Source organism: Bombyx mori, chromosome 22 (assembly GCF_030269925.1).
Source record: "Bombyx mori chromosome 22, ASM3026992v2".
Lineage (NCBI taxonomy): Eukaryota > Metazoa > Arthropoda > Insecta > Lepidoptera > Bombycidae > Bombyx > Bombyx mori.
The window spans coordinates 3,234,420-3,255,078 of record NC_085128.1 but is presented as its reverse complement, the minus strand read 5'-3'; the positions used below and the strand labels follow the sequence as shown (position 1 = coordinate 3,255,078).

General features: G+C 36.3%; 1 protein-coding gene across 2 annotated transcripts in view; it reads left to right on the top strand.

The window, feature by feature from the left end:
- The window catches only part of LOC101743821 (hybrid signal transduction histidine kinase I), a 224,546-nt gene extending 204,478 nt beyond the window's left edge, over positions 1 to 20,068 (top strand). The window contains exons 7-10 of one of the 2 annotated variants that reach the window (XM_062674870.1): positions 14,213 to 14,440; positions 14,998 to 15,054; positions 16,294 to 16,448; positions 17,306 to 20,068. In XM_062674870.1, coding sequence (XP_062530854.1) covers positions 14,213 to 14,440; positions 14,998 to 15,054; positions 16,294 to 16,448; positions 17,306 to 19,183 — 2,318 coding nt within the window. In that variant the 3' untranslated portion in view covers positions 19,184 to 20,068. The remainder of the gene's footprint in view (positions 1 to 14,212; positions 14,441 to 14,997; positions 15,055 to 16,293; positions 16,449 to 17,305) is intronic. The other variant, XM_004924752.5, reaches the window with a different exon arrangement.
- Positions 20,069 to 20,659: the final 591 nt, after the last annotated feature.

Here is a 20,659-nt window from a genome sequence, read left to right as displayed (position 1 = left end):
GGTTAATATTACAGTAAATTGATAGTATGAAATTTTTTATTGTGAATGCAACATCTGTACGTTAAAAATACGTTAAGAACACTACATAGAATATAATATTTTATTTAGCTGAGTATTCGAAATTTATAAAGGAAACATAGAATCGTCGCTCATAAAAAATAAAAAAATCAAGTGAAATGAAACCAGAAGTTGTTGGTACTTTTTAGTTAAATATGTTTAAGTGTCATCTAAGTCAAGCTAACATATAGCTAAGACGGATGGACGAGCTCACAGCCTACCTATTCTTAAGTGGTCACCGGAGCCCATAGACATCAACCTCATTAATGTGGCTACCCGTATTAAGACATGAGTTCTAAGTCTCAGTTTATACAGTACAACAACTACTCCAATTATCGAACGGAAACGCATTACTGCTTCACGATAGAATAATATTTCTTGAATTTTTTTACCTTCCGTCCATAAGGCTTATACATATAACTAATATCATCAAACCATTAAGCATCCATCATATTTATCTCCTAACCGCGTACATCGGTTAGTTTACACACTTAAAGTTTATTTGTGCGTTTAAGTGCAGCTATTTTTATGTATACATCCATCGATGATATCGACGCTTGAAAGGCAAACGTGACTAAGCGACAATGCGTGAACTTTACAGTAGACTAATTTAAAGTTGAAATACCTGAAAACAAAATTAATTTTAATGAATCCAGCTGTAGTAGAATATGTACGTACGCTGTAGTAGAATGTGTATGTACTCGTTGATTTAATATGTGCCATATGTATATCGACGCTTGAAAGGCAAACGTGACTAAGCGACAATAACGGCTTTGTACATAAATGATAGGCAATAACCATATTCGATGCGCAAAAAATGTATATTTCTAGGTCTATTAAAATTATTTCAATCCTACAGCTACTAGCTAGATTCTACTACAGCTAGATTCATTAAAATTAATTTTGTTTTCAGGTATTTCAACTTTAAATTAGTCTACTGTAAAGTTCACGCATTGTCGCTTAGCCACGTTTGCCTTTCAAGCGTCGATATGCATCACCGAAGCACACATTACATATTTCTTATTACGTAGTAAGCATTGAAATTCATTTGGGAATCAACAAATAACACGGTATTTGCTTCTGTATTCATTAAATAAATAAATAAATGAATATACAATCTAGTCATTTTAAAAATAATACATTTCCTAAAAATTAATAGATCTGGCTTAGCTTTGTTCACGACAAGGAGAGGAAAGATGATAAATTATTTTGCGAACCAATGAGTTAACTTTATGGCAGTGAAATAAAAAATGTTTAGCATAAAACCACGGCGTTCTATTAATAAACGGTCAGATAATATTTGCAACGCATCCCATGCAAATGCGCCTGCATTCCGTGCAGCATACTCCGTGACTCGATCGCAATGCCGTACACGAGATATGGGCACTCACCTGCCAGCTGCGACCATCATAGATTAAGCACATCTTAATTATAATGAGATTTCAAAACATAAACGGAGCGCGAGCGAGACTTTGAAATTTGCATAAGTTTTTTAAAGCAAGTTTCGCTTTAAAAATCTGTAGGAGTTCTAGTTCTAGTTATGCTTAGTGAGAGTTTTTTAACGTTCTCGATAGCGTAAAAGTTAACTCAAATTTGTATGCAGTTGGAACAGCGCTCCTAGCGGGAAACGTAGGCAAACGTTCCAACTCCATACAAATTTGAGTTAACTTTTACGCCATCGAGAACGTTAAAAAACTCGCACTAAGCACACTGGTCGACAGGCGATGTCGTAATTCGAGCGACTAAAATCCCTTGTCACTAAATAATGCACGACAACTTGGCTTTTTTTCAAGTAAGCGATAACGATAATCTGGATGTTTGAACATACTGTAGATTTTGCTGTCCTTGAGAATTCAGGCCGTAAACAAAGACAAATAACTTTATTACACTCTGAGGAAACTGAAACGAGAAGAAGAAGAAGAAGGGTCTCTTTTGACCAATTTCCCGTTAGTTATGTCACGTTAATGTTATTGTTTTTTTTTATTTTTATGATTGAGGGTTTATTGGTGGCCGCGAGGGCGAGAAAGGGCTCAGCCAGAAGGGGCGGGATTTGCTAACAGCTACCCGAGCGCCTCCAAGGGAGACCTAACAAGTCAAGAATGTTTTTATTATGTATGCATTAGTATTAACTAAGATCTAAAAACAAAAACGAATTAAATTATATACTAAAATTATTTTGGCTCTATTGCAATTTCTTGAAATTACCTACAAGCTGCCAAATAAAGATATTACTTAGAATTTTATTTAATGACATCATCTGATGATTAAACTTCAATGGGTGCGCGAAAATAGCTTCTTGACGAACGGGGCCGCTCCTACTAAGAATATTAATGGTCTTTGCACGGCACATTATCTTAATGCGTTCACATTAATTCATAGAATTAAATTATATTAGAAACTAGATTAAAAACTTTTAGGATATTTTTGCACACAAAATGCGCTCTAGTGTTTGTGCAGTTCTTTCGTTTTCACTTCTTACACGAAGCACTAAGAGTGTTTACTTCAAAATTAGTTAAATTAATTATATATTGTAGTTAATTATTTACTATTTTTTATTATTCGTGGCAAAGTATGTATTATAGTTATATATATCAATAGACGTAATTTGATTTCCATGTTTCCAAGCAAAAAGGTACATAATGCGAAATAAAAAAAAATGCTTTTGAGACATACGAGCATACGGTCCACCTGACGGTAAATATTCACCGTCAATATATGAATAACACCACCAATATACAGCAAGGCCAATTTGTACAATAAAATTATAACGTGACAATTCGACATCGACCGCCTCTTAAATTACCCAAAACAGTATGGATGACTCACTCATCTGTTTTGATTATCTTCAAAACGCATCGGAGGCACTATCTTGGCAGTAAAGGATTAATAAATATCTTGCGGGATACGGTGTGTTAAAATAACTCGCCAGTATTCATGCTTACTCGTGCGAGATATGCAAATGTCTTGAATTCCACAGAGGACTATAATACGTCCATATTATATTAGTAGGTTCGTAATGAAGATTTTATGAGGCTAGCAGCTATTTACCATATTTTTTTATAAAGACAACGTTATAAGTGAACATGCTGATTTAATTTTATTTTTTAATTAATATTAGTAGTTACTTAGTAGCAACTTGAGCGGGGGTAACAATACAGATTTATCGCAAACTTATCTAAAGTATAAAAGAATCATTACACAATAAGTAAGAAAAAGAAAGATATTTTAAAGAATAAATCATAGATATTTTTTTAACAGGATTTCCTAATGCTGGTACGTAACCATTAATATTTTGTTGCATTCTTATAAGTTTATTCATGAACTTAATTAGATTATTAATTCAAATACAATTGTTCAGCCTAAGAACGAGCTTTTTTAAGCCCTGTGTTACTAAGGTTGTTAATATATCGTGAACACTGTTAGCTCTGCGTAGTGAATAGCTACGGCAATATTTCTGCCATCAACTAAGATTGTTTATTCACTGACAGTTTGTGAATTCCAAAAAACTCATCCATTAGTAATTTCACAACCGAAGTAAAATAATTTACAGTGAATACTGAAATTTCAACGATTCAATAAACAGCATTGACAGTGAAATGCTAATGGAAGGGCATTTGCGCAGCTGGTGTTGCCATCAAATTATAAATTGGAGTAACGAATGCGTAGCATTTGCAGTCTGAGCGCACGTACAAACAAACATGAATCTGTACATTGAACTTGTTACTGATTTAGCTCTGTACGTGATCACGGTGTTCAAGTTTTACATAAAATGTGGTAGGTTTAGAATGTCGATGATCTATTTGGTATTTTTTCCCGATTACAAAGCTATGAATTAATAGCGAATGGAATATTCTGATTTGGTTGTTACAAGAGTGCATTTAAAAAAAAACGCCCGTACTGGTGCTAGGACCTCTTGTGAGTCCGCACGGGTAGGTACCACCCCCCCCCCTTTCTGCCGTGAAGCAGTAGTGCGTTTCGGTTTGAAGTGTGGGGCAGCCGTTGTAACTATACTGAGACCTTAGACCCTGTATCTCAAGGTGGGTGGCGGCATTTACGTTGTAGATGTCTATGGACTCCAGTAACCGCTGAACACCAGGTAGTCTGTGAACTCGTCCACTTATTTACGCAATAAAAAATAAGAATAATAATAAAAAAAAGTACTGGCAACATTAATAATGTGTCATCGCAATATACAAAATATGGAACCAAACAGATGTCAATGATCTAATTGATTTATTCATGTGTTCATTCAAACAAAGCGACATGTATTCCCCCCACACGCAAAAAACAACAAATGATACCTGTTTCTTTCGTTCAAATGCTTAAATGTAACGAGAACTGGTTCCGTAGTGAAGGTCCAATTACATTGTATTGAAATTACATTGTTGATCAAACCACGAATGGAAAGACGGGTTCATTCAGTAGTTTTATTATTGTACTTTATTCGTGTTGAATTTGGTAAAACGGAGCTATTAGAGCGTGGTTTTTGACGAATACGACTAAGAATACTATGAGATTCTAAGACTAAATTCGTTCGAATAAAGGAAAGAGTTTTTTACTGATTTTGTGTGAAATCAATAGTCAGATTCCTGGAAAATTTTGTTGTTAGGTTGTGAACCCACACCTGTGGGTACCACGACCCTGCCTATTTCCACCTCAAAGCGTAATGCGTGTCGATTGGAATGGTGGGGCAGCCGTTATACTATAAAACTGAGACTTATGTTGGGTGGCGGTGTTTAAGTTGTTAATGTCTGTGGGCTCCGGTGACCACTTAACACCAGGTGGACCGGGAACTCGTCCACCCATTTCGATAGGTTTGCTTAGATAATACAAAAGGTAATAAAAAAAAATCGAAATAAAACATTGACTAACAATTGATGTAGGCAGTTTTAATCACTGATGAATCAATGTGATGATGATTATAATATGTTTTGTTAACATAATATATTATATACCTGGTAGTACAGGTCTGCTATTGGAGTCCATCGACAGCAATCTGAATACTTCTGTCTACGGCATGCGACCGAATTCTGAATTCTGAATTTCCGAATTTTGTAGCTTACCCTATGAAAACATATCAATGGGTCGGGAAACGTAGAATTTAAATATATATATGTAGGATTGGTAAGAACGGAAAGTATGAAAAGAGTGTGGAACGGAGCGTTAAGATGTGAGTGAGAGAAAACAGAAAGAAAGGAAGAAGAGAATGACAGAATGACAAAGAAAAGGAAGATGGCGAAAACGGTTAAAAAATGAGCAAGGCATAATAAAAGTGTTAATTAATTTTTAATTATTATTGGGGTAGCAAGGGGGCGTGTAAATAGCCCTCCTGCGGCGGGAGCATATAAAGCGGGGTTGTAGAAAGGCGTGTAAATAGCCGTCCTAAGCGGTATGTGACAAATGTTTGTCACTTATAATTAGCGGAGCGGTAAAACTATATAGCGGTAAACAAAAGCTAGTAATCAAACTAAAGATATAAATTAAATACACATAAGCGAGCGGGCGGGCGAATGATTACACGGAAACAGCAATAAAATGGCAATAAATTAAAAGAACTTGCACTCACCTGTAGACCTTGCCAGTGACTGTCGTGCGGGCGTCGGCGATGGAAGCACGCGGGCGGCGGGAGGGGGTGACGAAGCTCACGTAGCTTTTCGTAAGCTCAAGCACCACACAATATACAAGTGCCGCCATCTAGGCAGCTAGCGGTAAAGCGTGATCGATCGGGTAGAACCACGCTTTGGATAGTCGCGGTAATTAGTTACTGACAAACTCCAAAGGTGGCGCCATCCCAATAATTCATTTTTTTTTTTTTTTTTTTTTTTAAAGCCTTTTATTTCCCATCACCTAAGTATTACATGTAAATATTCTTAAATATATAGTAATATGATTTTTACATTTTGATCTATTTTCAGTTTTTACACTTCTTTTTTATTTATTGTTGTTTATTTGATTTGCCTACATCAAACTTTTTCTTCGATAGGAACCCCTATTTGGGTATAGGCCTCCTCCAGCTTAATCCAATTTTCTTTGTTCTTAGCTCTTTTCATCCATTATTTTCTTCTTTTGTTTTAGCTATCCCTATCTTGGCATTGAAGTTTCCCATTAACAGTACATTTTCACTAGCCTGCGCTTGCGCTTCCTTGTAGTGATTCGTAAAATTTTATCGATTTTTCTTTAGAATCCTTTTCAGTTGGTGCATACACTTGAATTATTGATTGATATTATCATTTTGTTGAATTCCAGTTAAGGTATTGCAACTCTTTTAGATACGCCTAAGAAGCTTACTAGATTATCAAAAATCCTACTTTACGCATGCCAGGTGTTTCTCCTTTAAAGCAGAATATAAAGTCTTGATGCTCTTCGATGCCACAGCCCATCCGTCTAACTTCAACTAAGCCTAATATTTTTCTAGTGAGTATACTGGTTCTATGTATCTTGTTGTGGATGCTAACGATTTTACATTAAATGTTCCAATTTCTATTGATTTTTGAGGTACTGTTTTGCTTACTGGAGGGTTATGGTCATTTTCCCCCACGGGGACCAGCCGGCTTGGGGGAATGTTTTTCTTGGTTGTTTTTTGCAGGTTTGTATTGTAATGATTGTTATTATTCCGGTTTCGAGTGTATGGTGATCGCTATACATTGGTTTTCTCTCTTAATGAGTTTGATTTTACGCGTGCCATGTATTCGTATGCATTAGTTGTGTTGACTTTCTTTGGAGCTACGTACAATTCATTTTCTTTTCGTGGTGTGCTGACATTGGGTGAAGAAGATGGGTCTCTTTTCCTTTTTTCTCGATTAGCATCCGTTTGGCTCTTGATTATTAGTTTATCTAATTTTAAGTATGCTATGTTACCCTTCCTTCGTTCCTCTTCAAGCTTTGGTTGTAATGTTTTGCGTGCTTCTAATATTTCTTTAGTATAATCTTCCTTCACATAAATACCCTGGGGTAGTTTATTTTTGGACCTCATTATTTCCATTTTTCTCCAGTACGATACAAGGGATATTAAAATAGGTCGAGGCGTAGTTTTTATCTTTCCAATTCTATAGATATTCATAATTTCGTGCTCTTGTATGCTTAATCCAAGATGACAATTAAGTTTTTCAGATATGTATTTTACCAAACTTAACTCTTCTTGTTTGTTTTCCTTTATTCCAAAGAGTAGTATGTTAGTTTTCTTTTTAGCCATTTCCAGACCTTTAATTTTCTCCTTAAGTTCTTTGACTGAATTTTTAAGTTGTTTGTTTTCGTCGTCTATCATTTTAAATCGTTCATCAATTTGTTGCACAACATTTTTAGTTACAGCTTCTGTTATAGCGATAGTCTGTTGTTTCATTTGCTCTTGTATTTTTTCTAATAATATTTGCATTTGATTATCCATTTTTCAGTGAACATTTTTGTTTTACGATTTTTAGTAGATCGTTTTAAGATGATTCTGGTATAATTTTAAAGTAGATCTGGCAACCCCGATTATATAGTAACTTATTGTTTTCATAAAGTAGCCACACTTAAATTACTGTTTATCGATATGATTTCTGAAAGTTGCCTAGCTTGAATGTAAATTGTCGAATTGTCTGTGGCTTAAACTGTGACTTACTTCACTCTGTATTTATCAAAATAAATACCCTCAAAATAAAAATAAAAATAATAATCTCAAGAGGTTATTTTTTCATTTCTCATAATTAGGTTGCACATTAACACTGTTCACAAACTTTCTTGGTTTATTTTTATGTAAGGTATCTTCTGTTATCTTGAATTGTGACTTTTTACACTTGATATATTTGAGTATTAAGGTAAAACTTGATATTATTTTAAGAGCAAACGAGTACACGTCTATATTATTCTGTCACCGGAACCGAAAATTCCAATAATTCATTAGCATCCCATTACTAAATCCGCGTGACCATCCTGCCCGCCTTGAAAGTTCGCAGGACTTTCAACAAATATATAAAGATACTAAGATAGGAAGCATAAAGCTTAAATAGCGGGAAGTTATTTGAAAAGAAACAAATTTTAATTAATAATAAGTCATCATGAATGTTTACGAGTAGAGTTGAAGCGGTTGATGACATGCGGTACTCTAAACTCCATTTCCTCCAATAGGAATTAACCAAACCATCTAACAACGCTTTGCGATTAGTCAGACTCATCTGATTTGCGGACAATTCAGACGCGGGTAAATACTGCAAAGGAGTGGACATCAAAAAATGTGCGGGTGTGAGAATTTCGGGGTTGGGATCTGCGGATAAAAGACATAAAGGTCTGGAATTCATAAGACATTCTACTTGATTCAACACAGTTAACATCTCTTCGTAAGTGAGAATTTGTGCGCCTATTACTCTATTTAAATGAGTTTTAACGGATTTAATGTTTGATTCCCATAAACCTCCAAAATGTGGAGCCCGAGGCGGGATCATCTTCCAAATGATTCGGTATTTAGTTAATTCATCATTCCATGCGGATATAAAATTATTTGAAACTAGAAGTTTATACATTTCATCTAACTGAGCCTTTGCGCCAACAAAATTAGTGCCATTATCTGAATACATGAAAGAAACTGGACCTCGACGAGATATAAAACGTTTGAAAGCGGCAAGAAATGAGTCCGTTGACAAATCCGAGGCTAACTCAATATGTATAGCCTTTGTCGTTAAGCATACGAACAGGCAAATGTAAGCCTTTTGTGAATGATGACCACGTTTGCGTACAAGCGTTATCTTAAATGGGCCCGCGTAATCTACTCCCGTGTGACAGAAAGCTTTGGCCTCCATTACACGGCTTGACGGAAGGTCAGCCATCATGGGAGTTGGGTGTGAAGGTGATACTCGAAAACATGATTTACACATATGCACTCTTTTTCTTATAACGTTTCTAGCGGACAATATCCAAAAGCGTTGACGAATAATGGACATCAAAAGGTCCGGACCAGTGTGCAAGTTTGTATTATGAAAATAATCAACAATAATATTTATTATGTGATCGTGTTTTGGCAATAAAGCGGGGTGTTGCGTTTCAAACGGTAAATCAGAGCTCGAAAGTCTACCCTGAATACGTAAAATTCCATCTTCGTCAATAAATGGACTAAGTTTACGAATATTTTTCGAAGGTAAATCTAATTTTCTAATGCTGGCAATATCATGACCAAAATATTTAGCTTGAAGAGCTCGAATAATAGCTTTCTCAGCAGTATTTAAATCGGATGCGGTTACAAACTTGTTTCGCGGTAGTTTTCTTATAAATCGAAGTACATAAACAACACAGCGAAGAAGTTTTGACCATGACGAAACTCTCAACCCAAGTTGATATATTGGGGAATCTTCGACAACAGTTAAAGCGGTAAGTGTTACAGATTTTTTCATTTCAGGTATGTCACTTCCAGATTTACAAGGTACAAAAGGTTCAATAGGCCATTGTGAAATAGGATAGCAGGCCCAAGAAGGACCCTGCCACCAAAGCGAGTTATTAATAATTTGTGACGGTAAAAGACCTCGTGACACACAATCGCTAGGATTTTCCTTACCATTAATATGAAAAAAGCGGTCAGGTGATAAATTCTCCTGAATTTGAGCGATGCGGTTTCCTACAAATATTGACCATCTATGCGGGGAAGATTTAATCCAAGAAAGAGCAATTGTAGAATCTGAGAAAGCGTATATAGCGGTGATAGGATGTAAAGAATTATAAGCGTTATAAATAAGTTTAACTAATTTTGACAAAAGAAGAGCGGCACAAAGCTCAAGGCGAGCTAATGTAGTTATCTTAACCGGAGAAACCTTTGATTTTGAGCACAATAATCTTAAAGTAATATCTCCTGTGGGATCTGTAATGTGTAAATAAACAACGCAACCGTAAGCGTTCAAGCTTGCATCACAAAATGCAACAATATTTACTTCACAGTCTTTAAAAACTCCAATATGGCGCGGTATTGCTATAGTTGAAAGCAATGGAAGCTCTTTCACAAGTGAAGAGTAGCGGTAAATAATTGTATCTGGAGGTGTATCATCCCAGTCTATTTTAGAATTCCAGAGTTCCTTAATAAGCAATTTAGCGAACAGTATAACTGGAGCAACTAAACCAAGCACGTCGAACAAGCGTGCGACTAAAGATAATATTGTTCTTTTAGTGCACTTTTCATTAGTGTTTGAGCTCGTCATAAAAAATGAGTCATTAGCGGGAAGCCACGCAAGGCCTAAAACTTTCATGGTATTATTAGCATCATCAGAGAAGCTTACAGAAGAGCGGTGCGTTTCTGGAAGGCTATTAAGAAAGGCAGTGGAGTTACTTGCCCATTTTGTTAAATTAAAACCTCCTGATTTAAAGAGTGAAATTAGTTGTTTCGATAGTTTGATAGCTGAAATATCTTCGTGTAGGGATGTGACGAGATCATCCATATATAATTGAGACTCAGCTACACTAGCGGCTTCTGGATAACGATAACAGTCTTCTGATGCTAATTGACGTATAGTACGCATTGCTAAATAAGGTGATGACTTTAAACCAAAGGGCAGACAGTTAAAAGCGAAAATGCGAAGTTTATCATTTTTAAAGCGGTACAATATTTTTAAATATTTATGGTGGTCTGTGGTCACCCTAATGCGTAAGTACATTTGTTCCACATCAGCGCACAATGCCACAGGGAACAAACGAAAGCGGAGTAAAAGCAAAAATAAGTCTGCCTGTAAATTTGGACCAGTATGCAAGACGTCATTAAGTGACAGTCCACTAGATGTTTTAGCACTAGCATCAAGAACTACACGTAGTTTAGTGGTAGTCTTGCTTGGGCGGATAACTGCATGGTGCGGTATATAATAACCGTTATCGGTTTCCTTAGCGGTGTCGTTAATTTCAGTTAAATAACCTTTACTAATGTAATCCTGTATAACGATATCGTAATCATCGCGGAGTGAGGGTAATTGAACAAACTTACGTTCGAGCGAAAGAAAACGGCGGTGAGCAACAGTATAAGACTTGCCAAGGTCAGCGGGATTTCTACTAAATGGTAACTCAACCGTATATCGGCCATCATTATCGCGGGTAATTGTAGAAATATATTTGCTTTCACACTCGGCTTCCTCAGGGCTAAGATGACGCTCATGAGGAATCTCCTCTAATTCCCAAAATTTATGTAAAAATGACTCAAGGTCTTTATGCGTTATAGATGAAAAAGTTTTATTTAAAGTGAATGCAGAATGAATTTTAGTATTTTCGAAAGCGGGTGGATTATCAATATAAACTGTACTAGATAGTCACAAAGAGGTATTATTATCATTTATAACAGAAAAATTATCATGTTGCGGTTTCATAATGCCGGTGTAACTCACTTCAGGTACGTCACCCATAAGAACATAACCGAAGGTTGTTTCTACGGCAGGTGGCGCTAGTGAGCCAGTATCTATACGATTACCTAAGTATATATATGGAAATAACTGAGCACCTAACACCATATCAATCACACCTGGAACGTTCCAGTTTGAATCGGCAAGCGGTAAATTACGTATATGATTCATATTTGAGGAATTTATAAAATAAGCGGGTAATTTATCTGTAATACAGTCTACTACTAAAGCGTGAATATAATATTTATTAGGAGAAAATCTAGATTCAATATTTAAATAAACATATCCGTGAATCGGGCGAGCGGTTAATCCAATACCTCTAATATAAGAATTATTTAAAGGTATAATCGGTAATTTAAGTAATTTACAACAATTGACAGTTATTAAATTATTTTGGGAACCATTATCTATTAAAGATCTAACTATTTTACGTTCCCCTTTATTCGAGTGAGCGTATATTTGAGCGGTTGATAATAAAATATTACTATTCGATTTTATTTCCGAACTGTGAGTCAACGTGGTAGCGGTCGTATTATTTTGTTGTTGTATCGTTCTGTTAGAGTGTAAACAAGTATTCGAAGCGGCATCATGATGATCGTAACTCTGAACAACAGGTTGAGATTGAACCTGGGACCGACCGTAATCGGGCCGCGCGGCATCACTCGGAATTCCATGTACCTGCGACCGACTGACCTGCCTGTCCATATCAGCGTAGTCATTCGATGGACTGGGTACGCTTTTACCTTTTCGATTCGCCCGTTTATTACCAAAACACAACAAAGTATGATGATATTTCTTACAATTATTGCATGTTAACTTTGATTGACATGCTTTTAATGTATGCGATAAGCTTAAACAATTGATGCAACCCTTGTGCGATTTAATAAAATCATAACGTGCTTGCGGTGAAATCATATTTTTAAATTCATTACAACGATATAACTGCGTGTGGTGCGAGCTCGAGCAAAGATCGCACGTAGATAACGAAACCGGTTTGTTAACCCTTTCAGTGCGGACTGGGTCATTATAACTACTAGAAATAAACGATTTGTGATTTTTAGATTTCTCTATGTTACACTTCGGTGCAGAGCGTTCTAATATTTTTATCTGATCCTGTATGAATTTAATAAACATTTCAGTTGTGGGTATTTCAATACCACGAACCGATGCTTCAAACGAATGTAAAGTTTGAGGATCCAACCTTCTCAGTGAGCATTGTAATAAAATAAAATCAGTCAAATCAAGTAAATTTAATTGTTTTAAAGCGGCAATCGAAGATGAAATTTTTTCAATATACATATTTAAACTATTTGCGGTAGGTGAACAATTTTTTAAATCTAATATATTATTCAGATAATGACATCCTAAAGCTCGTTTATCCTGATATTTACTAATTAGATTCGACCAAATAATATTATAAGTTTCACCTGTGGGTATTATACCAGCGGTTAACTTTAATGCACTATGTGTTAATTTGCCCATTAAATACTGCACACGTTGCGCATCAGACAGTTGCGGGTTATCGTGGATGTTAGCTTTAAAAGCCTGGTAAAATGTTTCCCATCCTTCAAGAGAGCGTCCGTCAAAGGAAGGAAGTGAAATTGTTGGCAATGTTACATTTATGGCGGCGGTAGTTCTCATTACATTTGACGAATTACCAATTGTAATTTTGTTACGAGCGCGTCTTACGTAATTATATAACGTGTCAAAAGACGATAAAGCTGCATATTCAGGCTCAACTTCGGGGTTTTGCTTTAAATTTAAATCATTGATATCATCCAAATTGCTTTCAAATCTAACACGCATGTCATCAATCGATTCTGATTCGGCAAGAAAAGTTTCAATTAATTCCGAATCAAACTCCGAAATATTTTTTGATTTATTATATAAATCATTAATTTGTGCAAATACTAAATTATTCTTCGCGATAAGTTTCTTTAGTTGTCTATTTTCCATAATGAAGTTATGAAATAACTGACTAAAAAATAACACTAAATGAACTACGTTAATAAATATAATTCAATATGCGGTTACGAGTTATTATTACTAATAGCGATGAATGTAATTAATTTTTACATACAATACAATACTGTAACAAAATGGCGAATGGGGGTAATCATAAATTAATCCTAATTTTAATTAAAATTTAAGCTGGATCTAATCCAGGCTCGCAGGACCAAACTATGGGGTAGCAAGGGGGCGTGTAAATAGCCCTCCTGCGGCGGGAGCATATAAAGCGGGGTTGTAGAAAGGCGTGTAAATAGCCGTCCTAAGCGGTATGTGACAAATGTTTGTCACTTATAATTAGCGGAGCGGTAAAACTATATAGCGGTAAACAAAAGCTAGTAATCAAACTAAAGATATAAATTAAATACACATAAGCGAGCGGGCGGGCGAATGATTACACGGAAACAGCAATAAAATGGCAATAAATTAAAAGAACTTGCACTCACCTGTAGACCTTGCCAGTGACTGTCGTGCGGGCGTCGGCGATGGAAGCACGCGGGCGGCGGGAGGGGGTGACGAAGCTCACGTAGCTTTTCGTAAGCTCAAGCACCACACAATATACAAGTGCCGCCATCTAGGCAGCTAGCGGTAAAGCGTGATCGATCGGGTAGAACCACGCTTTGGATAGTCGCGGTAATTAGTTACTGACAAACTCCAAAGGTGGCGCCATCCCAATAATTCATTAGCATCCCATTACTAAATCCGCGTGACCAATTATTATAACAGAAGAGTGTGGAACAGTGTAACTTTTACTTTATGTGCTGCGATCCCCATTCTACATATTTAACATTTTTTATTATTACTTTCAGGCAATCCAAACGACAAAGTTTTATATGGTCGACCGAACAAACGTCGCAGCGCTTCCTTCCCGGCCCCAAGATCTCTGGACCGGCGGCACTCTCTCCGCATCTTCGGCTCTTCCAGCAAGTACCTTCAGCGCTGCGCCTCTACCAGGAGTCTCCATCACAAACACGTTAATACGACTGACAGCTCTTCTTCCACCGATTATCCGCCTAGTGTTGAGTCCGCGTCGCCTAGTAAGTTAATTAAAAACTACATAATACAAACCTCATTGGTTTTTTCTAGGAGTTTCTTCAATCGTCGGCATGATTGTAGACTATTTCCTAATTAGTTTATTGTATTCATTTAAAAAAAATCCGCTTTTCGAAGTGTTAGGAAAGGACGACTGATTATTTATGAATTAAACGCGATATTAACCTATAAAAGTGCCTATGTATTAAATCACTATTGATTCTTAAGAATGCAGCGACCCTTTGGATCACTTTCGCTAGATAGGTTGGTAATATTGAATAAAAGGTTCATAAAAACACACTGAATTAAATGATCACAAGTCGAGTCGACCAGTCACATTTCTTTCAGTACTTATCTAAAGATATGTTTAGCCTCAACTTGAGTTTGCGCTTTGATCTTCGACTTCTTAGGTAATATTTTAAATAGTATTTTATATGTTCTGAAAAAACTTTATAAGTTAATTTTTTAGTTAAGCAAACGAAGTCACTGGTTACGCATAATTTCTTATAACACATTTATGTATATAGAAATGTTATATTTATTAACTTTATTTTATTTACTGATTCACCAAATATCAAATGCACTTTTTGTGTAGGTACGCCCTTGGCTAAAATAGCAGGTAAGTATGCATGACGTGCTTTGAACTGAACTTAACCAGTTATTAATGCGTTGGCTTAAAACGAAGTTTAAGCGGATTTGAAACAAAATTGGTTACCCGCCTACGGGTGTGGCCTTCGCAAACTACTACTATACAAATTCTATTCTATTTTTATATTTCTATTCATAATTCTAATTTTAAGTTAAGTTATAACAAAATTTCAATATGAGATTTCTTATTCGTAATTTCGATCCAAATAATGGTATGCCGATTTAAGTATGTCACTAGATAATGACCGAGCTTTGCTCGGCTTTTTTTTTTTTATAACGCTATCTTGTCGTGTCTTTAAAGCAGTAAAAATAGTATTCTTATTCGCCAATAGATGTCGGGAAGAGTCATAAAGTGGATTATCGATAAAGCTGATTATTGAAAACACGAATAAAACAACATTTTCTGAAAATAAATCGTAGTTAGATCGATTTATCGCCCCCGAAATCCCCTGTATACTAAATTTTATGAAAATCGTTGGAGCCGTTTCCGAGATTGCCCGTTTAAAGGTATAAGATTTAATTCATCGTCATTATGACGAATAATGTTTTTTTTTATTTGAGCTTACAATTTTTTTTCTGCCAATTCGCTAGTAGCCTAAGGGGCTATTTCAGTTTGCGCAAACAGACAAATTTCAATTGACAGATCAAACAAATTTATCGATCATTTAAAATCTATACCGAAAATTAAAAAGTACAATTCCACAATTAATTTCCTTTTCATGTAAAATAAAGACATGGATAGAATAAAATGCGCATTGGTATTGTCACTATTTTACGCAGGGGTTTGAAATATTTTACAAAGCATTTTTATCAAAAAAAAAAAAAATTTTTTTTTGGGAAAAACGTTTTGTACACTAGTAATTATTGTTGGCTATACCGGTCATCGTTATCGTCGAACCCGTCGCTTGCGACAAAGGGCTCGACGAGTAAATTAACCCACAGACACAGTCCACTGCGTTTCTCGCCGGATCTTCTCCGTGGGTCGCGTTTCCGATCCGGTGGTAGATTCTGCAAAGCACGGCTCTTGCTAGGGTTCGTGTTAGCAACGTCATCAGGTTTGAGCCCCGTGAGCTCACCTACTAGTTAAGGTTACGCTGAAATAGCCTCTGAAGGCTATCAACTTAGGTAGGATATAAAAAAATATATATATATATAAATATAATTATACCTAATATTACAATAATAACAACGTATTTGACGGATTTTCCAGAAAAAGTGTCCCTGCTGTCCCGCTTATTCAGACGAAGCGGCCGCAGCAAGCAGACGCGCGCGATGAGTACCTTCTCCGCCCAATTCCCGCCCACCGAGTGGTTCAACTCTAAGGCGGTTCATCTCCACTGTGTCGCAACGCAGACCAACTCTAAGGTATAATTTATATTTCATCAGTATCGTAAAGTTTTACAATTATAACAGAGTAACTAAAATGAGAATTAGAAGTAGCTACAAATAATATTCATAGATTTTCAAACCTAATTTACTTGTCTGGCTTTTTTTTATTGCTTAGATGTGTGGACGAGCTAACAGCCCACCTGGTGTTAAGTGGTTACTGGAGCCCATAGACGTCTACAGTGCAAATGCGCCACATACCTTGAGATATAAGTTCTAAGGTCTCAGTATAGTTACAACGGCTGCCACACCCTTCAAACCGAAACCCATTAATGCTTCACGGCAGAAATAAGCAGGGTAGTGGTACCTACCAGCGTGGACTCACAAGAGGTCCTACCACTAGTAATTACGCAAATTATCATTTTGCGAGTTTGATTTTTATTACACGATGTTATTCCTTCACCGTGAAAATCAATCGTGAACATTTGTTGAGTACGTATTTCATTAGAATAATTGGTACCCGTCTGAGATTCGATCACCGGTGCATCGCTCAAATCGAATGCATCGGACGTCTTATCCGTTAGGCCTCTAAAACTTCATTAATGTATGTACGACTTCATTAAACTATTACCTATCATTAATGTATGTATTATGAATCGGGACGACTATATACGCGTCCGCGAGAAACTGGAATAGTCCTTAGATTACCAGCGAATAGGTAGGGGGAAAAAGAAGAGTACCAGTTACCTGTCGTTAGCAGTCCTTGATATTTGTAATATTTAAAGTATGTTTTCTTCTGATTACTCTAATCGTTTTTCTCTCTTTCTCATCCCTTTTTTTCAGATCTAATTAATTGAAATAAAGAGCTATATTACATTTTTGTTTGTGTTTTACAGGAGTCGCTGCAAAGTCAAACATCCTTTGTCTCATCATATTACGACGGTTCAGAGATAAGTAATCGGTCTTCGACGCTGCCTCGTCGTCACAAGAGGCACCTCTCCACTGAATCTGGTATCGCCGGTTCTAATTACGATCACTCGCCGATCAGGCAGTCCAGCCCTAGTTCCGGCAGCCTTCCGAGATCAACCCTCAGCCGAAGTTCCACTAACAAAACAATTTTAGATCATTTCGGATCACCTCAAAGGAGCAGTGATCCGAAACTGCGAGACAGTCCTAGTGGGAGTCTAAGGAGAGCCGATTATTCGAACTCGGATAACGTTATGTCAACTAGTGGCCCTTCCAGCCTGGAGAGTGCGACTCCACTGCGAACCCCAAGGAAGGATATAATAAGAAACGGCCAGTCGGACCCAAATGTACTAATGAAGAGAAGCTACCACACGAGTGGCAGTAGCGGTCACTCCAGTCTAGAGTCGCACATATCCGACCGCACGTTGAAGCCTTCGCCTAGTCACTCTAATCCCGGAGCACCAGGGCTCAGCAGAGCACAATCACTCGTCAAAGTTCAAAGTCTACAAAGCTCTCCAAAGTCGCTTCACAAATTCAGATCTAAACCACCAATTGTCGGCGGGGAAACGGTAAAGAGCAGTAAAAGTACATCACCTAAGAGCTTACCAAAAAACTGTCCGGATACCCCAAAAAAAACCGCTGCTACGCTACACAAAGCCATAGGTTCTAAGATTGAAAATCCCTCTACTACTATGCTGGCGAGTTCCAATTCTAACAATTCAATCACATTAAAAGTTACCACAAACACTATGTCCCAGAACGGTGGGGGTACGAACACAAAGGTTTATGTGCAGAATTCACCGGTAAGGTCTGTGATCACATTCGAAAACGGCAAAGTAACCGAGACGAGTAACGGAAGTAACATTTACATCATTAACGACGACAGACACGTCGTTTCCGTTTCGCAGAACGGTGTGACAACCCAAAACGCCAAAAATCCAAAAGAAACCTCATTCGACGTCTGTGTCGAAAACAAAAAGCAAATGTTTCAAGAACAGGAACCGATTAAAGTACAAGAAAATAAATTTAATAAAAACTCCATAAACGACACGGGTATGAATAATAATCGTAAGCTTTCCCTGCAAATAGGCGGTGCGACAAATAACAATAGTTTCGTTTATAAGAATCAATTGAACAATACTAACGAGGTTGGTTCGAATCCGACGTCACCAGCGATCCACAACAACATAAACAATTTGGAAACGACGGCAAATAGTAACCCATCAACGCCAACTAAAAGTTACGACAACATCATAGGATCTTTAGGAAGTTTGCGATATCAAAAAAACTCCTTTTCACCAACCAACGGTGGCATCCAAAGTAACATCAATTCAAACAGCGAATTGAAAAGCGTTGATCTGTTAAAAAAAGCAGCTGCACTACAAATGCTAAACGGTTTGCCAAACGTGAATAACAGAATGAGTTCAGATTCTATAGCGAATCTATTAACGAAAGGAATCGACCAAAAGCCGACAGTTTTAGGATCGGAGCCAAACTTGGCAGTGAAGAATCAAGAGCTTATAAAAGACATCAATACGTCCACAGACAAAATCAACTGCTTAGATAGCAAACAGAAGAGGTACAGCCTGAGTCAAGAGAGCAAGAAGGAGAATCAGGATTTTTACAATTTTCCGAGTTTGAGCGATTTGAGCTTTAATTTTACTAGTTTAGCCGCTCAGAAGATATTAAAAGGTGTCAGTATAAATAGCGTCGACACTTTGGTCGAGCTGAACATGGCGGCGAACAACTCGGAAAAGCAGAACAACCGTGACGTTGCAGCAGTCTGCACAGACTTTGGCCTTGTATAGCACTTAAATAACTTTACTGTCAAAAATGTATAATAGTAGTCATAACAAATATATAAGGTAGCTGTATAACTTATTAGTATCACTTTATTTAGTAACATGCTTTATGTAAGCATTACAATTAGTTGTAAACTTACTCTTCTAATATTTTATACTCCCCAATTATGAATTTATCTTTATTAGATACCATTGTATCCCTATGATTATTAAAATTACGTTTGTCTTTACTAACTTATCATCGAAAATATCTATGTAGAATTTATTTAACGAAGTATTTGTTGTAATCAATTAAACATTCTTAGTTTGTAGCTCACTTTGAGCGCAATTTATGTGAGACAATAAAGCGATACTGTCGTAATACTAGGTGGCCTAAATTTGACTCAACATGAAATATTGTGCCTAATGCAGTAGAAATATTTGTACGCCTAGCTATATAATGTATTTGCAGGTAGTAATTTCAAAACTAATAATATATTAGCAACGAGAATAGACAGTACCTATTCATCCTGAGTAAATTCTTAATAGAATCTTCAAAGTAGAATAAAAATAGTAATGTCTTCACAAAAATGTATTATTTTTTGTGCCATCTCAGTATTTTCATTGAAAGTCGAGTACAAACTAGAATATCTACACCACAAGTCCATCCAACAATGGGAATTTATAGTAATTTGTAAAATATACATCATGTATAAGTGCCATAAACCATAGTTTTACGCGTTACACGGAAATGACTAGCAGAAGGAATTGGATATGAAAAATTTGTCATTGTATCTACTGTACGCGTGTGAGGGTATTTATTCATTAGTGAACATAATCGAAGTCAATGCATATTAAATGTTCAGTAATGCCATTTGTAAAAAAATATTAACAATATAAGATGACGCTTTATTTAATTGGTTTTATTTTCCCCGTTTAGTTGATAATATGAATTTAAATTAGTTACATTCTTAGACAACAACAGCAAACACAAGATGTATTTTATAGGTATTAATTTATTAAACTGAATGACAACCTATGACTGTTTGACATGAATATCATTTAAATAATAGAAGGATGCGAACACTTGACACATTGAACACTTCAATAACATAGACATTTTGCATGAAATAATGGTTGATATTAATAGATTTAATTAGTTATGTAAGTTTTAAAAGGCTTAATGTTCATTTAATAAAAAAGGAAACTTATACCAATAGACTGTACAGACATTTGATAAAAGTACACTAATATTTAATAATTTCAGTATAAACATCATTGTTTATTTGGAGAGCTGATTGCTCAAACATAACAGTCACCCATGCCATCAATGTAAATACACATAATATATATAGATAGCATGGTTGTTGTACCATCCATGATACATTAGTAATCTACCAGGCATGAGCAGTCATGAATATATTACTCATAACATAGATAAAGTAGTAGATTTCTATCTACACAGGCACAAATTTGTCACTCATAAGAGTCTAATCAGCGGCA